Here is a 20,211-nt window from a genome sequence, read left to right on the forward strand (position 1 = left end):
GATTTTGAAACTGAAAGTTCATTCCCTTTTCTTTCCCCTGCTTGGGTAGGCATGCTTCCCAAAAACTTTTATATTTGAAGGCAGTGACAGAACTGCTAAATGAGCCAATTCAGTGAGAACATTTAATTGGGGGAAAAAGAGAATGTTTTGTTAATTCAATCTTTTACCAAAGTGAAGAAAGGTAAATTTTTTTTTGTCTCAGTGGGATATTGGAGTCTTAATGTAAAATTTGAACAGAAATTATGTTTGTGAGCATGGAGAATGCTGAGAAATCTTAACTGAGGTATTGTAATTGCAAAATGTAGAGTGAAACTTTGAAATTATTGTAAATCAGATCTGCTGAAAAATGCATTGGTTTGATAGATGTTTCTAATTAAAAATACACATATTCTTTTCTCACTTCAGTGGGTGTAGTATACTAGTAGTACTTACAGAAATCATTGCTACTTTTCAATGTGGAATGTGCTGACATGTTTCATAAACATTTAATAAATGAAGTGTCTGTGCTTCCTTGATTTTGAAATGTGGATCCAGTCTGGTGGGTGTAAATTTATTCATTCATAATTAATTTAAGAGTCCATAAAACTTCAGTTCTCAGAAAAAAAACTTTTCTTTTTTCCATCCAATCTTACTCAAAATGCCTTCAATCATCTTTTCTTTCAGGAAGAGGCTGAGTAAGATTAATTAGGTTTGCTAGTACTTGTACTGTCAACTATTAAGCTACTCATTAGCGAGTTGTGCCACGAGTTGTTTCGGGTAAGATTTGCAATTGTACAATCCAAATCTTTATTTGCACTGTGAGTGTATGGGTTAGGAGGAGCAAGAAACTGCAAGTCATTGATACTTAAGAAAAAAATGCAGGATTGTAAGCTTCATTTAGGTATTTCACTATTATCTGGTGCAGGTAACATTATTGTTAAATGATCAAAACCAGCTGTCTACACTGTAATTTCAGATGTTCTTGAATATTAGCTACGTGGAAAGTTTTTGTCCTAACTTTGAAGAAATTTTAAAAATATGTGCTAAATATAGTGAACTGTTGCTGAGAAGTATCTGCAAAGCTGTGGTAAAAATAACCATTTTTTTCACAGCTCATATCAGTATTTTAATTTTATATATTACATTATATTCAGTATTGAATTTTGTACATGATATGTTTCACTCCATATTTTCTGAACATGCATGCTTTCATTGATGGATAAAATTTTGGTAAAAGAACAATGACTCTTGAAAAATAAAAAACCAGAATAAACTGATTATGCTTTCCACGCTTCGTGGCTGAGTGATAACAGTTCTTCTGTGATGGCACAGTTGATCAGATAAAGAATTTAAAATTTGCTGCGCACTTTAATGATTTTCTTGTATTTCACTTTGTAGGCAAGATAACATTTCTGAACATGTAGAAGAATACATAGTAGCTAAATATGAAGAAAAATAGTTGAATATATAAAAAATAGTACACATATACATTTTTTCCTAATATGCTGCCTTTATGCAGGGGTACAAAACTGAAATCACATGTACAAACATAACTTGCCATTTTCTGTTTCATACTGTTTTGCATTCCCAAGCAAGGGATGTTTTCAATGAATTACATTATTTTTAAACTGTACATTATTTGGTATAAATATCTTTCTGGAACTATTAATCTATGAAAAGGAGAACACAAACATTGATTTGTAAGGTTTGTAACTAAGGTAACCACTTGTTTATGCAGGATAGGAAAGTGGTGGGGTTTAGGGTTTGGTTTTTTGGGGGGTGTGTTTGGTTATTTGTGACATTTTTTTATGTTGTTTTTTTTAAATTTTTTTCTTTCCAACAATGATTCTGAATGATAATTATATCTGTTCTGTTTTGATTCAGTTACCTTCAAAATATGCCAGTTCTTAGTGAAGAACAAAGAGGAGACTTTACTTGTTTTGAAAACCTGATGACGAAAGAATTTATAGGCCAGCAACTGATACTTATCATAGGCTGCATGGATACCATGGAAGAGGGAGGAAGGTAAACTGAAATATGAAATCTGTGTTATTAAGCTTATGGAACTCATGCCTGTGGAAGGCACAGAGTCTCTGTTGGGAAAATAACCTGATCAAACAGACAAAATACAGTTCTAATGCTAGCTGGAAAAAAAGGCATGGTCTCTAATGGAATTGTTCCCAAAAGTGTGCCAAATATCATGTGCTTACTTTTATGGAAAAATGAGTTTCATTGCAGGTACAATATTGTTTGGGGAGAACAAATTCAGTTGTTTTCATAATGTATTCTTGAGATTGTGAAGTTACAAGACTGTTCATTTGGAATGTAATATATAAAAAAGATAGGAGATAAATGGATTACTTCTCAGCAGATGACTTGTAGCAAGTAGCCTGGGTGTTTCTTATGTTTTTAAGCCCAAAGGTTGCAGATATTTTAGATGCCAAGCTGAATTGGACTGTGTTAACTGAGTCATTCCTAGAATTTGAACAGCCTTTTGATGTGAAGTAATAAGAGTAAATAAATTTGGAAGTTCATACCATCACAGGCACTTTATGAAAAATTGCAGTAATGGCAGTACAAACACAGCAATAATTCCAAACTCTCAGTGGACTGGCAGAATAGTTTTTGTAATTTTTTCTAGTTTCCAGCTGGATAATTTCTGTGAAAGCATTCTACAGTATTGATACTCTGTTTTCTGTTGGTATGACCTTTAATTGGACAGTAGTGACACCTGATTAAAAAAGTCAGCATTTCCTAATCAAGAGAAATCAGGTAAAATGAGAAAAAGACAAAGTAAACAAGTTTTCTTACTTGCTAATTAAGAAAATATATTCAGCAGTTAATAGAGCTATAGAGAAGCTTTTCTTACAATGTGTTATAAAGTCTTCATCACACTAACTCAAAGTGGGTAAACTATTAACTCTTATGTCTTCCATTTTCTTGAATAAGCAAACAGATTGTTTTTTTTTCTTTAATGCAGAAAGCATCTGGTAGTTACTTTACAAAAGATTCTCACTCTACCTGCAACTTCACCAGCCCTTATATCTCTGCTTGTGGAAAGATTACTTCATATTGTTAAGGATGATGACAGAAGAATTGAAATTGTAAGTAATTCTAAAGGCTCATTGTTTTCTAGACTTTGCCTTCCCTGTATATCAAACAGTGTTTATGAAGCATTGGAACAGAAATATCAGCAGTTAAAATATTTTTAGTTTGGAAAAGCATTGATGTTTCACCACACCCCTCCTCCCCCCCCCCCCCCCCCCCGTTTTTTTTTTAATAAGCATAGCTGTATTTTTGTGGTTGGCTAAAGATCTTTGTCTTTACAGAATTGACTGGTGTTGGAAGTGTAACCCTCAAATTAGGAAAGTATTACAGTTTGACAGCCAGTGCTTCAGAATCCTTTGTCATATTAGTTCCAAACAGTTTTGACCAAAACATTCAAAGTGAGGATAATGTACATTTCTGGGTTTCAGCTTTCTCTTCCCTTCTTTTAGCTGAGATAGCTACTAAAAACCCTTATAAGAAAAGTATTTTATGTAGTAGAGTCTTTTATATACAGCATAATTATTTAAATTTGACTCCTGAAAAACAGACCATTGGTTTTGCTCAAACATTTTAAATAAAGCCTGGACTTAAGGACAGAGACCACTTTTCAGAAAGCCTCAATCCAGTGGGTAAAGTTATTATATATGTTTCTTACATGATTATGATGGAGGAACTATGGTAATCTTAGCATTATAGTACAATAGTAATAGTAAATGCGTGCATTTCTGTTATTAGAGTGAAATACACTGATTCAATACATTCTGCTGATTTGGTACAGCTTGAGAGGAAGCTAAACTGAGGTGATCTGATACAAGATAAATCAAATTAAGACGATCATGTCTCAGTCTTTAGTTTTCCTCATGTTTCATCTCATTTTTATTTATGTAATGGGTCTAACTTTGAAGAAAACCCTAACCAACTGAAAAACTCTCAGCGTAGTTCTTCTAGTTCTAAGCATGTATTTGGCTTGAAATTAAATTGCTTACATGGCTTCTTATACAGTGGTTTATAGACCTTTAAATTATAGTGTTCTTAGTTGTATTTTGATTGAAGTAGTAACATATGAAAAGCCTTACTCTTATTACCAGTAATTCTTTTTAAAGCATGTGTTCAGATCTAGAGGAGATGGTACCTGTGAACTGTTGGCATAGAAACTGTTTGACTTATTCATGGATATACATACAGTCTTCCATTTTTTTGTTTACCTAGCTAAATGGTAGAAACCACTAGACTTTCATGGTTAGACTATGTATTGTCAAATTGTGGATGTTCAATACTTTTTTGGAAGGATAGTATTTTTAAATTTGGAAAAGTGAAATGCTTACTATCTTGATACCTGAGCTGAAATTAATGGCGCTAATATGCTGTTTGTAACAATAGATTGCAGAAATTATATCAGAAGTCCTTGAGCCGATTGTTACGGTCGACCAGCCTATCGATGTTGCTGAAATAAGAAAGCGGGAACTTAAGGTAAGCAGATTGTAGTTAACAAGAGAAATATTTTTTTTAAGCATAGTAAGAGTTTTATATAGCAGTGTATTATTGGCTAGTGTCAAGAGTGTATTGTTGGCTAATACCACAAAGGTTATGGTATTATATTAATTTTATTTTTACTTTGCATTTCAGTTGGCTGAAATAAAAGTGAAACTTATTGAAGCAAAACAAGCTCTAGAAGAATGCATTACTCTGCAGGATTTTAAAACAGCATCAATATTAAAAGAGAGCATAACTGAGTTGGAACAGAGGAAAAATGATCTGATAAAAGAAGCAGAGCAACCTGAAATTGAAGAAATGCATGTGGAGAAGGTCTCTTCCCTTCATGTGTTCCCAAGTGCTGGCTATGTTTTGACATTTATTCATCATTTTAAAAGAAACCGTATTTTGGCCTTGTATCATCTAAATTTTTAAAATTGAAAATGAGCATTTATGGTATTAGTATTCTCCTTCTGCATGTGTACAAGGTGATGGTATGCTCTAGCAAAAAATGAATTGCAGTTATTCTTTTGTCCTTGAGTAACTAAAGAATTCTAAATTAGTCTCTTTTACTGCTTATACTCTTAACTAACTGAAAACACAAACCTGAATCTCTTTTCATCATAGTTTATAGACAGATTTTGACTAATATTTTTGCACAACAAATGTGTAGTGGACAGGAAATGTTTATTTGGGTAGGGAAAAATTATGATTAATGTTCTCATTCTCCTTATCACATTTATATTGGTTTTCTCTTCCCTGATCCACTTGAAGAATGATCCTGAAACACTGTTGAAATGTCTGACGATGTGTTATGAGCTTCTGAAGATCATATCCCTTTCTAAAGGAATTGGTCCAACCATTAATGGAATCATTGAATCTCTGGTATGTAGGAATAAATACTGTTTACATTATATTGGATACATCATAGCTGACCCTTAGGTGCTGGCAGGATGGTTTGTGATTATTTCACAGTTGCTTTGCTGTACCTGCAGTGCTGTGTCTGGTGCTGTTCAGCCTTCCCAGAACCTAGTGTCTTGGAGCTGCAGTCCAGATACACTCCGATGCCACAACCGGTTGTGGCGGAGAGATACTAAAATAAAACAGGAATATGGTGAATATTTGACTGATGTATGACAGTGTTGGGCAGTGCTGAGTTACACTGTGCCAAGTGTGATGCTTAGGCATCTGCTTACCACCCTTGCTGGTACTTCAATTACTTGGATTTTCTATCAGCCAAAGTTATGAGATTTCTAATAGAGAACTTTAAGATTTTTATTTTTTTTTTTTGCAAGTCAAAAGCTTTTTATCTAGGAAAAGGTGGAATTCAGACCTTTTCTTTCATCCCTTCCATGTAGAAGGAAAGATGTTTGGGGGGATTTCCCCCCCCCATCCCCTTCTGTTTTCTTAGCGCCTTTGAAGAGCAAAATATTTCTGTATTGAAGAATAAGACAGTGGTATTATAGGCCTCCTATAGTCTGCAAGATATACTTCCTACTTTTCATTGTGAAGAGTATGGATTTTAAGATGAACATTTCTAAATATCACAGACTTCTAACTGTTACTGAGTGTGCAAACAAAATGGAAAAAATAACGTGCCATTGTATAAATGGTGCATCCACATCTGAAAACTCTTTGCAATTCTTAATCCCATCTATCTACAAAGTATATTTGAATTGGAAGTGGTCAAGAGAAGGCCAGCAAGGAAAAGTATGGAGTGGCTTCTGTATGAAGAATGACTAAATAGGTTACCTCTTCGTAACCTGGAGAAGAGGGGACTTGGGGGTAGTGTCGGAGAGAGGGCAGAAGTCATAAGACATGAGTGTTATGGAGAGAATGAATAAGGATTGGTTGATCACCCCGTAAAGCTAGTAACTAGCAAGCTCAAAACAAATGAAATTAGTTGATTCTTCACTTAATATGTAATCTGTGGGATGCCTTGTCGCAGAACGTGTACATGGTGAACACTTGCATAAATTTCAAGGAAGACTGAGCAAGTTCAAGGAAAACATGGAATGATTAGGTAGTTAGGACCAGCCTCTCAGCTCACATGTCTCAGCTGCAAATTGTTGGGACCTTAACAAGAATTCTTCGGAAGTATCTACTTAGTCTGTTTAAGTAATACTTCATAGGAATTTGGTTTTGATCTTTTTTTGATAACAAGACAATGGGCTAGATGACCTGACTCAGTATGGGCATTCTTAGAATTCCAAGTGTAAAGAAAATTACACCACAAATTTAAATTAGCTTAAATGTAGTGGAACCACACCTGATTTCTTTCAGATGTATAGAAGTATTCTTAGAAATCCTAATTAGGGTTGATGTGACCCCCAGAAACCTTTTCTTTTTCATTAGGTCTTGCTTTAATTTTCACATTTGTTGTTTGTTCCACTTTTCTATCTCCAACTTCCTTCTTTCGTATTTTGTTCCAGTGGATTTTCGCATATTACATGATTTGGGATATCTTATTTGTTGTTGTTTAAACTTGAACTCTTTAGTAAATGCAAAAATATAAAATGATGCCGTTGTAGTGTTCACCCTGTATCTAGTCTGGCTTTTCTTTCATGTAGATTGTTACGATTGTCTTCTCAAAACTATTCCAAGTACGTGAAAGTGGCATCTGTATTTTGCATCTTGGAACTGAGTATTGTTTCTCTGCAAGAATGCTAATGTCTTCTATGAAGAAATGTGTAGGTTTGTTGTGTAGTGGTGGGATTTTTTTTAAATGTCACAATGAGTGGTCAACTCAATTTTGTTTGAAAACAAATATTTATTAAAAACAAACACAAAGCAAAACACTCGTGCTTTTTTTTGCCATTGCTGATTTCAAACAGCATATTCTGTCTAGATAAAGATAGAAGATCAACAGAGTATATAGTAGTTACCACTTTCCAATCCTGCATCAAACCAAATTATTTTTAGTTTCAGGGTAAGCACACTTTAGTAGTTATTTTTTTATTTTCAGTTTGTGTATTTCAACTATAATGTCTAATATTATTGTTTCCAGATACTTCCTGGTGTAACTAATGTCCATCCAGCTGTGCGAAATATGGCAGTTCTGTGTTTGGGTTGTTGTGCCCTTCAGAACAAAGAATTTGCCCGACAACAGCTTGCATTGCTGTTACAGGTAAAATGTCTGATGGGAAATGGAATGATAATCTATGTGACTTAGTAAATAAAACTAGTCTTGCATCTATAACAAGCTATTCTACATAGTCAGGTTACTTGAGAACCAGTGATTCATGATTTCCTAAAGATCTGGATCTGGAGAGTGTAGTTTCATGTAGATTTTTCTGATGTCTAATAATATTCAAGCTTATATTGTGTCTTGGTAGTAGCATGTCTTTCCTTTGTAAGGTCACCTGTTGTCTTGAAGTTTATAGGAATTCTTTATCTGTCAGGTCTTACTTTCTCTTCTGAATCTGGGTGAAATCAGTCATGTATTTATGTTATTACAAAGAGAAAAGAGAAGCTGTAGGGTTCTGTAAGCCTGCCTTCCTTGGGAAACCAAACTGAAAATGTGACTCTGTTCTTACATTTCTGTGACACACTTACCTGTGATCTTGGGTGTCCAATTTAATTTCTGAATTATTAATTTTGTGTGGATTAAGGAAGAGTTGTTAATTAGAGGATAAAGCAACATTCAAACCAACAAACAATAGCATGGCCAAACATCTATAGATATGGAACATGTTGGATGCCATAATACCCACATCTCCCACCTTTGTAGTAAACGTTCTGATGCTGAGCTAATTATATAAAAGATGACACTACTGTTAACTTCTCAGACCCTGGATTTGAGAGAAGTGTAGCTGGCCATCGTACTTTATTAAGAATATGTTCATGTACACACTTGAGAACCGACAGCAGGTGCTGAGATGATATGCTTGGTTCAGCCAAGATGATAGAGCTGTCAGTCACCATAGACCAATACCTTTGGGTTCCTAAAAAGTTATCATATACTATTGTTTTTAGTTTGAGTATGTCTCATTAAAAATCAGTTGTTTGTTTAGGAAGGATTTCAGATGTTTTAGCAACTTAGACTTTAGACTTAAGTAATTAATTTCTGTAGGTACTAAACCCCATAATCTTTGTGTAGGCTGCTGTCAGAAGCAGAGTATTGGGCTAAACAGATCCAGGATCGATGTGTGGCTTTATTTGCATGTTAATTTGGACTACAGTACATATAGTAACCTATACAACTTTGACTTTTATTACTATCTTGCTCCCTGCTGTCTTTTTACATAGTTTATTTTAATAAAGCTGTACTGTATTTCAGAGCAGGGATTGTCTTACGTATTTTTTTCTGTAGTGCCTAAGACTATGGAGCTACTATAGGCAAACAGACTTTCTGTTTGTCCAATGTCTATTTAGAAATTGAACAATAAAATTACATCTCACACATGCATGCTCACTCCATGAGTGAGATTTAATTAATTTTATGTAATGGAAATTGCATAGATGACTTGATAAATTATTTCCCAGACTGTATTATAAATTCAGGTTTAAACTTGTATCACACCTTCCTAAAGTCTGAAATTTGTCTCAAGTATCATAAAAACGTTCCTAAATTAAACAATCTTATTAAAGCAAAAAACTCTATTATGCTTACTGTTAACATTGGTGGTCTCCTGTGAGATGATGTGTGTATTTTCCTTATTAATCCTAGGTTTTACAAATAGATAATATAAAGGTAAAGCTCAGTGCTTTAAAAGCAATCTTTGATCAACTAATGCTGTTTGGGATTGAGCCATTTAGAGCCAGAAGAGGCTCTCAAAGTGAAGATGAAAACATTAGAACTGAAAATTCTGAGGAAGAAAGTGAAACAATAGAGAAGGAAGAAGAGACTGCTGTGATTCACAAACTCCTGCAGCTTCTTTCTGGTTTCTTAGACAGTGAGGTAAGAAATACTATAAAATTTGCCTTAAAATGTTTTAATGACTTTTGCAGAAGGTTTACCATCTCATTAGGTTGCATGTGAAGATTACATGATGTGTAATTGAAATTAATAGTCATGTTCAAATAGTTGTCCTAGAAAATGACCGCAACTTTGTCACTGATACAGATGAATGCTACTCTTGAGCTAGCTTTGAATTCTGTGCAGGTGCAAATATGTGAATGTAGAAAATTGATTGGCAAAATAGGATGTAGACTGTTATTATAAAGTCATAGTGAAAAATCCTGTGGTTGATGTGTTGTGTATATGATCAGTTGTTTCTTCAGTTTTCAGAACTTAGGACAGACGCTGCGGAAGGCATAGCCAAACTGATGTTCTCTGGGAGGCTGAAGAGTGCCAAGCTGCTTTCTCGTCTTATTTTGTTGTGGTATAATCCTGTGACTGAAGAAGATACCCGGCTTAGACACTGTCTAGGAGTTTTCTTCCCTTTATTTGCTTATGCAAATAGGTATGTCCTTTGTAAATTACTATGTGAAAGTATACATTGTTCTAGCAGCTTCAGGAACCTTCTTCAGTATTGCACAAATGCAGATTAGACCTAAAGGTCTAGTTCAGCCTCCTATGCATATTACTTTTGAATGTACATAATCTCAACCTGTGACTATTCTGAAGACTTTCCATTAATTCCCTCTTACCCTTGTGGCCTTCCACTTTTTTTCTTTCCTAAGCCTATAATTGAAACTGTTCTTCAAGATACTGAATAAAAAATTAATTTAAAAAGATGTGCTTTACTTATTTATGCTGTTGTGCACTACAGGTAGACTTTGAAGTATCACTGAAAAGTAGCTAGCAGAAATGCTTCAAAAGAATAATTAGTGCCCAGCAGATATTAAAGCAGCAGGGTAGTTGGTTGTGGTTTGGGTTTTGTTTTTGTTTTGTTTTTTAACCAAATAATACTCAAGTTCATGGCAGATTCAAAATCTCCTCTTTATTTTGGTAGTGGTCAAAGGAGGTAGAGAGCTTGTGTAAGAGAATAGGAACCTAAATAGTAATTCTCATCCCCTTTTACCTCCTCAAATAAAAAAAATGTTTAACTTTTCAGTTGCTGCTAGTGGTTTTAGCCAGTCTGAACTAGCTGAGTTTTTATCTGCTTTTTTAATAATTAAGATTTAAGTTAGGCATATTATATATTATCTATTTTTCGAAACCAAATTGAATTACATTTTTTTTTTGTCTATAAATTGCCACATTAAGAGGAGTAGTTCAAAGAGGAGTTGGTTTGAAGAGGAAAAAACCCAGACAAATATATTTTTTGCTCTTGTCAGGAAAAAAAAAAAAACTGAGAAAAATATAGCTAGTCTCCTCCAGAATGGGGTTTTCCCTACTTAAATTATTTTGAAAATAAGTAACAGAAAAACTAATTTCATATGCTTCCAGTGTCTCTAATATTGAGTAATGAATTTAATCTTTTAACATTTGATAATCTTTTACCTGTGAATGTTGCTTTCTGTCCCTGTGAATTTTTTTTTAGTTATGGGTTCTATTGATTGCCCACCTGAGTAATTCTGTGTATTTCAAAATCATTTGCAAATGCGGCAACTTGTTCTGACACCTCATAGATCTTTTTCTGAAAAGAAAAACATGGTGCATGCTTTAAGCAAAAATCGGAAAAATCAGTGGAGAAAAAATCCTAAGGCTTAGTCTGGCTCATCGATTTTTGAAATCTTTGTTTAGTTAAGAAACTTCACTGCTTTTTTTGTCTCAAAACATCTGCATTCTGGATCACAAATGGGTCACTTTAAGATGAATCATGAAGTGTTTTTAGTTACCAATACTGTATTTTTAGAAGAGAATTATTAATTACCACGTATAATTGGGAACTGTTTGCAAAGTTGCCATTCAGAAAAGGAAAACTCAAGTAATGAATGAGGTTTGGCTGAGGTTCATACCTAATTTTGGTACTGATCTCTCACTGAATTTAAAAATTCCATTTGTTACTGGGTGCTGCTCTGTTAACCTTTCCATCTGGTCACAGATATAATGAAGAGGCTTACTTTTTTGAAGTTAAATATTTGAACTCTGTGAGGAAAAAAATGTTGATGCTGACTTCTATAAATATTCTGTCACGTCAATAGAGTGGCGTGGCACACTAATAACAGGGACAGGATCCTGTAACCAGTGAGCAATCCTTATTCACGGAATGTTTTCTAAAGACTAATAAACTCTCTAGCAGCCTAAGAGGAGGAAGTTCTGTCTCGTGCCTATATGCCACTAGACTTTTTTTTTTCTAATTTACAGGAAATATTCTGAATGGGACTTCAGTTATGCTTGAGCCAATCTAAAGCCTTAAAGCTGCCAAAAGGGAGAGTTCTTGCTTCCATTATTTCTTGCCCCAGATTTAGTGCTCAAAAGGTCTTTTGGTCAGCTGATTTGGCTCAACCCAGCAGCAAACAATCTGCTTTTTTGAAATTACTTACTTTCTTGGTTTTTCTCCTGTAGTTATTTGGGTTCAAATAGGAGGTTAACAAGTATCAGAAACAAAAAAGGCTTCACTTTGCCAACCTAGTACCTTGCACTTTTTGACACCTTGCCTCTTAAATTATTTTGACTTGTCTTGTGGAACTACACTTTTAGACTACTTGCTGCAGAACCAAGTGAAACATGATTTTTTAGGCTTGCTTGGCAGGAGTTAACTCTTCTGAGAAAAGAAAGCAGGACTATTTCTTCCAAAAATCTTTTTAACCACTGCGTTTTTTTTTTTTTTTTTTTTGCCAGGCTCCTTGCTTTCTTACACAATGAAAAGTATCCCCAAAGAAAAGTGCTAGCAGGAAGGAAGAATGAGCAGAAGACAGATTAAATGAAAGATTTAGAGAAATGTATTTCTGTCCTTTAAGAGAGAATATGTCTCTATATATCAGTTAGGTTTTCAGTAGTAAGGATGAACTTTCAAACTGTTCAGAGGCAGGAAGTGTTACCTAAAACTTACTTGAAATACCATGTGCTAAAACTTAAAAGAAATTGGTTCTGTGAAGCACTTTTGATATCTTGATCCTGTTGGCTGTCCCTACTGAGGCTGGCTGCTCCCACTTTGCTTTGATTGATGTACTGTAATGGGTCAGTGAACTTCCATCATGGAAGAGAAACTTAAGGGTGAACGAAGATTTAATTTTGTCTCATTATGCTACTAATGTTTGACTTAATTGAAACAGGTCTAACCAAGAATACTTTGAAGAAGCTTATCTTCCAACTCTGCGAACACTGTTAAATGCTCCTGCAACTTCACCTTTGGCTGAAATCGATATCAGTAATGTTTCTGAACTGTTAGTGGACCTGACCAGACCAAGTGGACAGAAACCTCAGTCTAAAAAGTCTCAGGACTATCAGGTACAGTGTGTTAAGCTGGAGAAAAATAGTATTTGTATCTAGAGACTAAGAACTGACCCCCCTTCACTTACTGCTAGCTGTCTGGGCCTCTCTGAGATTCCTAGTGTCAGAAGCTGGATTAAATCAGTGACTGTTCGGGTAATGAAATATTTTAGCTTGACCACCCCCAATTTCCCCTTCCTCCTACAATTCAGAAATGCTAATAGGAACTTGCACCATAGCTAACTGTCTATACTGGAAAAAGTATTTATAAAAATCAGTTCATGCATGTGCTCAAAATACTGCGTTTTAGGAAAATGTTTACTCTCTAAAATTAGTCATTAGCTGCTTAAACCAATGATCTCGTTGATGTCTTTTTGTAAACAGTTCCCAGCAAAATTTCTGATATCTAATTTTTCTTTTACAGGACTTAACAGTGCATGATAGTTTAGCAATGAAAATTTGCAATGAAATCTTGATGGACCCAACTGCACCAGATGTTCGTATTTATGCAAAAGCTTTAAATTCACTAGAACTCAGTAGTTCTTCCACAGAGAATCTTCTGGTTCTGCTCAATGAGATTCTAGAGGTAGTACATAAATAACAAGGTTCTCTTTTAATCATAGCAATCTAATGTTCTGATACGCTTAAAAGTGAAGTGCCTTTTTTTTTTACTATGACAGCATGCCTGGAATTTCTCTTTTAACCAGTCTTTGAAAATTAATTTTTGATGAGTCTTTTACGAAAATCTGAGCTGATATCACTGTATAATTTTCATATTTTTAGCTACCATACATAGTAAAATAAGTGTGAAACAGTGTGCTTAACTTGATACCTTTTAGTTCAGTAAGTTCTTTTGATAACTGTGGTGTGGTTAATTTTTTTAATGTTAAAATTCGGTATTAAGTCTTTTACAGTTTGAATGGCTTATTTTTAGTTAATTATTAGCAGCTGAAATTTTTATCAAAACTTACAATGTAACTAAGATCATTGGGCAACATGAAAAGGATTCTTGATTTAAGATGAAGTGGGAAGAAATTACAAGAGTGATGTGAAAGTTTTTACATTGATGCTTTCATTAATATGGAAAAAATAAAGTAAGATTTGGGAGCATGACAGAGGAAGACAATGTTATATAGAAATGTTGAAAAGAATGCTGATCCACTATTGGCATATCATTCAGAGGTAGCTATGCTCCAGGACTTGGCTGGAAAGGTCCAGTTGCTTTAATGTTTTTTAGGTTTCCTTTTTAAAAAAAAAAAAAAAGTATTTTTGGGTTTTGGTCCCTGGTGTTGATGGAGAAAGTGTTTTTCCTTTCAACTTGACTGATCATCTTCATGTCATGCATTGCATCCTTCGTGTAGTAAATTTAACTAATCCTATCGGTGAGTAATTTTAATGGATAAAAGAAATGGTTGTAAAATTAAGTAGCATTTAACATCAAATGTCTCTTCTCCAGAAAGTGAAAGATAAACTTTGTCAAAGAGCTATTGAGAAGATCAAGATGCACTTGACCAAAGATCCTGATGTGGCCAAAGACCACTCTGAAAGGACTGAGGAAACAGGCCTCTCTGAAAGGACACAGGAAACTGATGTCATGTTATCTGAAAATACTGTTCAAAATGAAGAAGGTAATTCAGGAGAGGTGTAGCTTAGTAGTAGGTGTACAACTGAGTGACTTGATTAGATATTATGAAAATAAGTTTTAGTTTTTGTCCATTAAATTTATCTACTTTTTGGAAAAACAGGAAAAGGTAACATCTAGTAAATACGCATACAGTTTAAAACATTTGTACTGAAGTATTTTGCATTTTTTATTGCTTTTTGATCAGATTCTGTGTTTTCTTATTCTCCATATTGCTCTAGTATAACTAGTGCTGTATTTTGGGTCTTAAGCTCTACCCTGCAGCTCTTTCTTTTTAACAAAGACAGTATTAAAATGGGCGCTTTTTTTAAGCTGTTTGGCACACTTGTGTGCCTGTCAAATACTAGTGCCAGCTAACTCTTTAGAATGTGACTTGCTAACTTGGAGAAAGAAACAAGTACTTTGTGGGGTCTTGGAATTACTGTGACTGTGCTTCTTGCAGACTGTATCATAGCAATATAGAGCTGGTATCTTTAAAGTTGACACTGGTCTGTCCTTGTTATGAGCTCTTATGTTGGAGACAGATTTGGTTTTACTTCTATTTAAAAGCTTGAAGTAGAAGTAGCTGGAAAACTTTCCACTGCCTCCGCAGCTTATGTGGCTGTATGTGCCTTAGCAGAGTACGTTGTGCTGGTGGCATAGGAAGTCCTACATTCTTCAGCAGAAGAGCAATTGGATTAAACTTGTTTAGGTTTGCTTGCAGCAGTAAAGCAAAGATACTGACATGCAACTGTTTTAAGCAGATCATGTTTTCTTTTAACATTTAATTATTTGTTTATATCTTCTAGTGGATTATTTCAGGGTTTTAATCCATTGTTTCTGGAAGTGTCAAATACTTTAATTTCTTATATCTTCTATGTTTATATCTTCAAGTATTTATTGGATGGGAAGTTGAAAGTATGCTTTTCAGAAAATAGTTGTACTGTTTCCTCCTAATATCTGATAATACTTCTTGGTATGAATTTCTCATGAAAGAGGATTTTTGAGCACTTTTTAAAAGCAGGCTGTAGGAGGAAAACATTGTTCCCTTTCCCCCTTTCCCTCTCCCACTGCTCCCCAAATACATTTGGGATCATTAAAAATAACACAGCATTTACTACTTCAAATTTGTAAATGATGGCTGTGAGCAAGAAGGGCAACAGACACTATTTTTGTCCTTCAAATGCTGCAAAGGAGATTTAGATTTGACATTAGGAAGAAAGCTTCCTAGCTATAACAGAGATGGCTGAAGAAAGAAATGTCCTAAAATTATTTGAAACTTTAAGACTAGAATAGAATACTTCAGTTGGAAAGGATCTACGAGGATCATCTAATACACTGCTTGACCACTTCAGGACTGAGCAAAAGTTAAGGCATATTATTAAGGGCCTTGTCCTTAATTACCTCTTAAACATTGATAGGCTTGGGGCATCGGCCACTTCTCTGGGAAGCCCGTGCCAGTGTTTGACCACGCTCTTGGTACAGAAATGCTTCCTAATGTCCAGTCTAAACCTCCCCTGGTGCAGCTTTGAACCATTCTCACGCATCCTGTCACTGGATACTGGGAAGAAGAGCTCAGCACCTCCCTTTCAACTTTGCCTCCTCAGGAAGCTGTGGAGAGCAAGGAGGTTGCCCCTCAGCCTCTTCCTCTCCAAACTAGGCACTCCAAACTAACCAAACTAGGCGCTCCTCACAGAACACGCCTTCCAGCCCTTTCACCAGTTTTGTTGCCCTGCTCTGGACGCATTCGAGTACCTGAACATCCTTCTTAAATTGTGGGGCCCAGAACTGCACGCAGCACTCCAGGTGAGGCCGCGCCAGCACTGAACACAGCAGGACAATGGCCTCTTTTGCCCGGCTGGTTATGCTGTGTTTGACGCACCCCGGGATGCGGTTTGCCCTCTTGGCTGCCAGGGCACACTGCTGACTCGTGTTGAGCCTGCTGCCGACCAGCCCCCCAGATCCCCTTCTGCAGAGCTGCTCTGCAGCCACTCCTCTCCCAGTTCATACCTGTGCCCACTTGGCCACCTGAGCACACTGCTGGCTCGTGTTCAGCTTATGGACATTCAGCTGATAGAACTGGTCCCTTACAATTTCATTGTCCTCAAATGGAAAGTCACTGTACCCACTCCTGTGGTCCTCTGACTCAGAGGACTGGACAGCCTGAGGTCCATCAGTATTATTAAAAACCTAGGCAAAAAGAGCACTGAATGCCTCCAATTTTTCTTCATCCCTATTAGTTGGGTGACCATCTTCAACAAGTATCAGTCCAATGTTTTCTCTAGACCTCTTCTTGCTATTAACATACTTAAAGCCCTTCTTGCTCTCTGACACAACACTGGCCAGTTTCAACTCTAAGCTTTGGCCTTTCATGTCTTCTCCCAGCATATATGAATGACAGCTCTGTAGTCTTCCTGCAAAGCCTGACCTTGCTTCCAGAGATCATGCAATTTCTTTATCCTCTTGAGCTCCACGAGGAGTTCCCTGTTCCGCCAAGCTGGTGTTCCACCCCACTTGCCTGACTTACAACACAATAGAAGGGGCTAAACAATTGTCAGGAACAGTTTACATGCGATTGATCTATATTGGGGCAGGCTTATAGCTGAGTGACATTTTAAGCTTCCTTCTAGCTTATTATCTAATTCCTACTTTAAGGAAAAATGGGGTTAAAATTGAGTGGCTTTTTTATATAACAGCCAAAATTTAAAATGCTGATACTTAAGATAAATTTAAAGTTGATTATCTGTGACTTCTGCATGTGCTATCCTGTTTAACAGAAGATAATAAAGATGTTCTTCGTACTCCAGTTAATGAAGTTAAAAGTAATGCAACTGCAAAAGCGAAATCCACGAGAAACAAAGCTGGCAAAGGTATGCACTAACTTTTTCTGGCTCCAATCATCATTGTCTTTAATAATAAAATTTTATACTAACTTTTTGTGAACATACAGATATAAAAACCATTCAGCCTTCATACTCCATTGTAGATTTTTAAATTTTATTTAAAAGATTAAAGTAGTCTGTCTGTGGAAATTTTTGTGCTGTTAGCATCTCCCAGCAACACAGAGTTCAAGGAAAAAAAAAGTCCGACTACAGGATTTCAAGATAATTTGGCCACAGTCATTTACAGTAATGTACAGGTGTTTATGGGAGAAGTGGTACACTGAGGGTTTTCTGTTGTTCGTTTCGTTTTGTCACCACATTCTATCTGTGGTGACTGCATATTTATATGTTTCAATGCAATATCAAACACTGAAAGATACAAAACTAGTTTAAGAAAATAAATGCTATCATGGTATGTAAAGAGGCTTTTGCTTATACTTAGGACAACGGAAAGCAGCGGCAGAAGTGAGGTCTGTGAGCAGAAGAAAAACAGGCACAGCTGTAAAATGCAATAGTGAAAGGTAAATCCATTTCTCTCCACCATCAAAATCATGCTTGTTCTAGCAAGGACGTTTAATTAAAATGTTTTTCTTTCCCAAAACCTGCATCTTTAACATCCTCTATTCCTAATACACAGGTAAATATTTAACAAAAGAAATTTCTTTGAACTGGTACTTTTGAAACAATAGCAGGTTTGACAGCTTCACATTGTATTATCATTGCCTAAGAGCCTGTAACTTTTTTTATATTTTTGTGCATAGAGTTAACATACATTCTAGCTGACAAAAGTTAGATTCTTGGCTTACATTATTACTCTTCCAATCACTCTTTCTGCTTTTTTAATAACTGTTCTGTGGAGAAATCAGATTTTTGATTTTTTTATTTAAATTCCTTTTCCCCCCTCCACATTCTTGTTGCTTGTTTCTCAACATGGAGTTGACAAGCTTCTAGAAATGACTGATAAGTGAGTATATACAATGCATTCCTTCCCTTAGGATCTTGTAGGATATAAGCATTAAAATGACATTCTCTGTAATTTTCAGCTGTGCTCACTCTTTCTCAAGCAAGTAATCCACAGGCTTTAGGGTAACCAGGGCCAATCATTCCTGTTTGCCTGTTTGATGCATTTCCTTTGATAGCATGTAATCTTTTGGGGGTTTTGCATATTTTGCAACTACTAACACTTGGTTATCTTTACTACTGTATTACTTTGGAAAGCATTAATCTATTTTTCTCAAAAAATAAAGTTTATCATTAGGAAGAAGTACTTTTGCTCTTTAAGGACCATGTTTCAAATTTGTTAATATAAAAACTCTTCAGTTTGCTTAGTCTTTTTGGCCTTACTTAAAAATATTTTGCATTTCAGTGGTGATGAAATTCCAGAATCGGTCCCAATGTCAAGTTCAAGACCTTCAAGGCGAGCAAAAACAGTGGCACTGGAAAAAACAAGAATGAATCTTTCAAAACTTTTGAATAGGGAAGCAGATTAACGAAGACAAAAGGAGAGAAGGCATCCTTTGCTAATGCTGGTAGTTAACATCAGACTTGAATAAGATTTGTTTTGTTGTTAGTCATATTTAACTCTATTATATGATCATTTATCATTTTAGATTTTTAGGAACTTTTATTTTTTTGTTAAATAGATGCTTTTGATGATTTTCCCGATATGGAGTCCATCATTCATGTAACAAAAACATATTAAAATATTACCTGAACAAAACTTGGATTTTTTTTTATGTTATAGAGGAGAATGCTTTTTGTCTGCAAATAAAAATAGCTGTTGGTGGTAAGTACTTAATAGTTAATGCTGTTTTGATGTTTAACATCATTCAGAGAGAACGTTTGACCTAGAGTGGTTGCTTGTGATGGCAGCAATTTTGAATGTACCTACCTTTAATGCACCTACTTTCTTCATTTATTAGCACGTGCATCTGCTGACCAGGTTTTTATGGTTCATGTTAATATAAAATAGAATTAATCTTAATTGTGAATTCTGCTTTCTGCAGATATGTGTCCACTTTATTTTAAATAATGTCAAAATGGTAAAACTGAGTTACTGATTTTACAAACCTAAGCCTGGAAGCTTGCTACTGATCTTAACCTTGTTATATAAAATCAGTGATGTGCTTTTAGAAAAGCATAGAAATATTTGTGGTACAAAATAAGATCCAATAAGGAATACTTAAGTACAGAAAGAGCAAAAAATGAAATACTTTATAAGGTCTGTGTGCTGTCCTTTTAAAGTGGCATACAATTGAGATTTCTTTGTAGCTTTGAAGTGCACAACCCTTTTTCTAATGACGTATCTAGGAATAGTCATGAGTTTTACAGAGACAATAGAAGATTAAAGTCCATGTAGTAGTCACTGGTGGCTGAGCAGATTCACTCTGGAAATGCCAGTTTTTTGGTTTGGAAACAGCCAGTCATGTCTGTCTGTTACAATATAGTTACAAACTGTCCAAGGCAGTCAGAGAAAACTCATGTTGATTGCTTGATGTGTGCGTGTCAGCTACTGATGCTGACCATAGCTTTCTGAAGAATTTGCATTTAAAATAGGTAACTATACTGTAAATGATCTCTGGTAATTCTCAGAAATGGCTTAGGGACCCAAGGAAAAAGCAGCGTTCCCAAAGTGTAGTGCCCAAACTATTATGCTATTTTCAAGCTTGCATATAGGAAATGGGCAGGATTGTGTTGCTTTTCCTCCCTTTCAGTTTTTGTTGGAAACTTGTCAAACCACAGAATGCCATGACACACTTTTCTGCTGATATTTGCTATTCAGGAGCTTATGTAACTGTGAATTATTTTTATTCATCTTTTTAAACAGAACTTTGAAGTCCTGTGCTCCCTCTTTTGATAATTCTTTTCTTCAAATCCCCAATTTGTGTTCTAGTGTGAGTTTCACTTGAGATCAGAGACAGTGTCTGTCCCCTTGAATGTTGCCT

The 20,211-nt window shown here is 35.4% G+C and overlaps 1 protein-coding gene across 3 annotated transcripts in view; it reads left to right on the forward strand.

Moving 5' to 3' along the window:
* Positions 1–19,056, forward strand: part of NCAPG (non-SMC condensin I complex subunit G) — a 30,811-nt gene extending 11,755 nt beyond the window's left edge. The window contains exons 8-21 of one of the 3 annotated variants that reach the window (XM_074865867.1): positions 1,864–2,004; positions 2,960–3,083; positions 4,408–4,497; positions 4,654–4,833; positions 5,275–5,385; positions 7,508–7,627; positions 9,170–9,400; positions 9,724–9,905; positions 12,607–12,781; positions 13,188–13,349; positions 14,220–14,391; positions 17,162–17,254; positions 17,709–17,787; positions 18,633–19,056. In XM_074865867.1, coding sequence (XP_074721968.1) covers positions 1,864–2,004; positions 2,960–3,083; positions 4,408–4,497; positions 4,654–4,833; positions 5,275–5,385; positions 7,508–7,627; positions 9,170–9,400; positions 9,724–9,905; positions 12,607–12,781; positions 13,188–13,349; positions 14,220–14,391; positions 17,162–17,254; positions 17,709–17,787; positions 18,633–18,756 — 1,984 coding nt within the window. In that variant the 3' untranslated portion in view covers positions 18,757–19,056. The remainder of the gene's footprint in view (positions 1–1,863; positions 2,005–2,959; positions 3,084–4,407; positions 4,498–4,653; positions 4,834–5,274; positions 5,386–7,507; positions 7,628–9,169; positions 9,401–9,723; positions 9,906–12,606; positions 12,782–13,187; positions 13,350–14,219; positions 14,392–17,161; positions 17,255–17,708; positions 17,788–18,632) is intronic. The other 2 variants (XM_074865869.1, XM_074865870.1) reach the window with 2 other exon arrangements.
* Positions 19,057–20,211: the final 1,155 nt, after the last annotated feature.

Source organism: Strix uralensis, chromosome 4, assembly GCF_047716275.1.
Source record: "Strix uralensis isolate ZFMK-TIS-50842 chromosome 4, bStrUra1, whole genome shotgun sequence".
In the NCBI taxonomy this organism is placed as follows: domain Eukaryota; kingdom Metazoa; phylum Chordata; class Aves; order Strigiformes; family Strigidae; genus Strix; species Strix uralensis.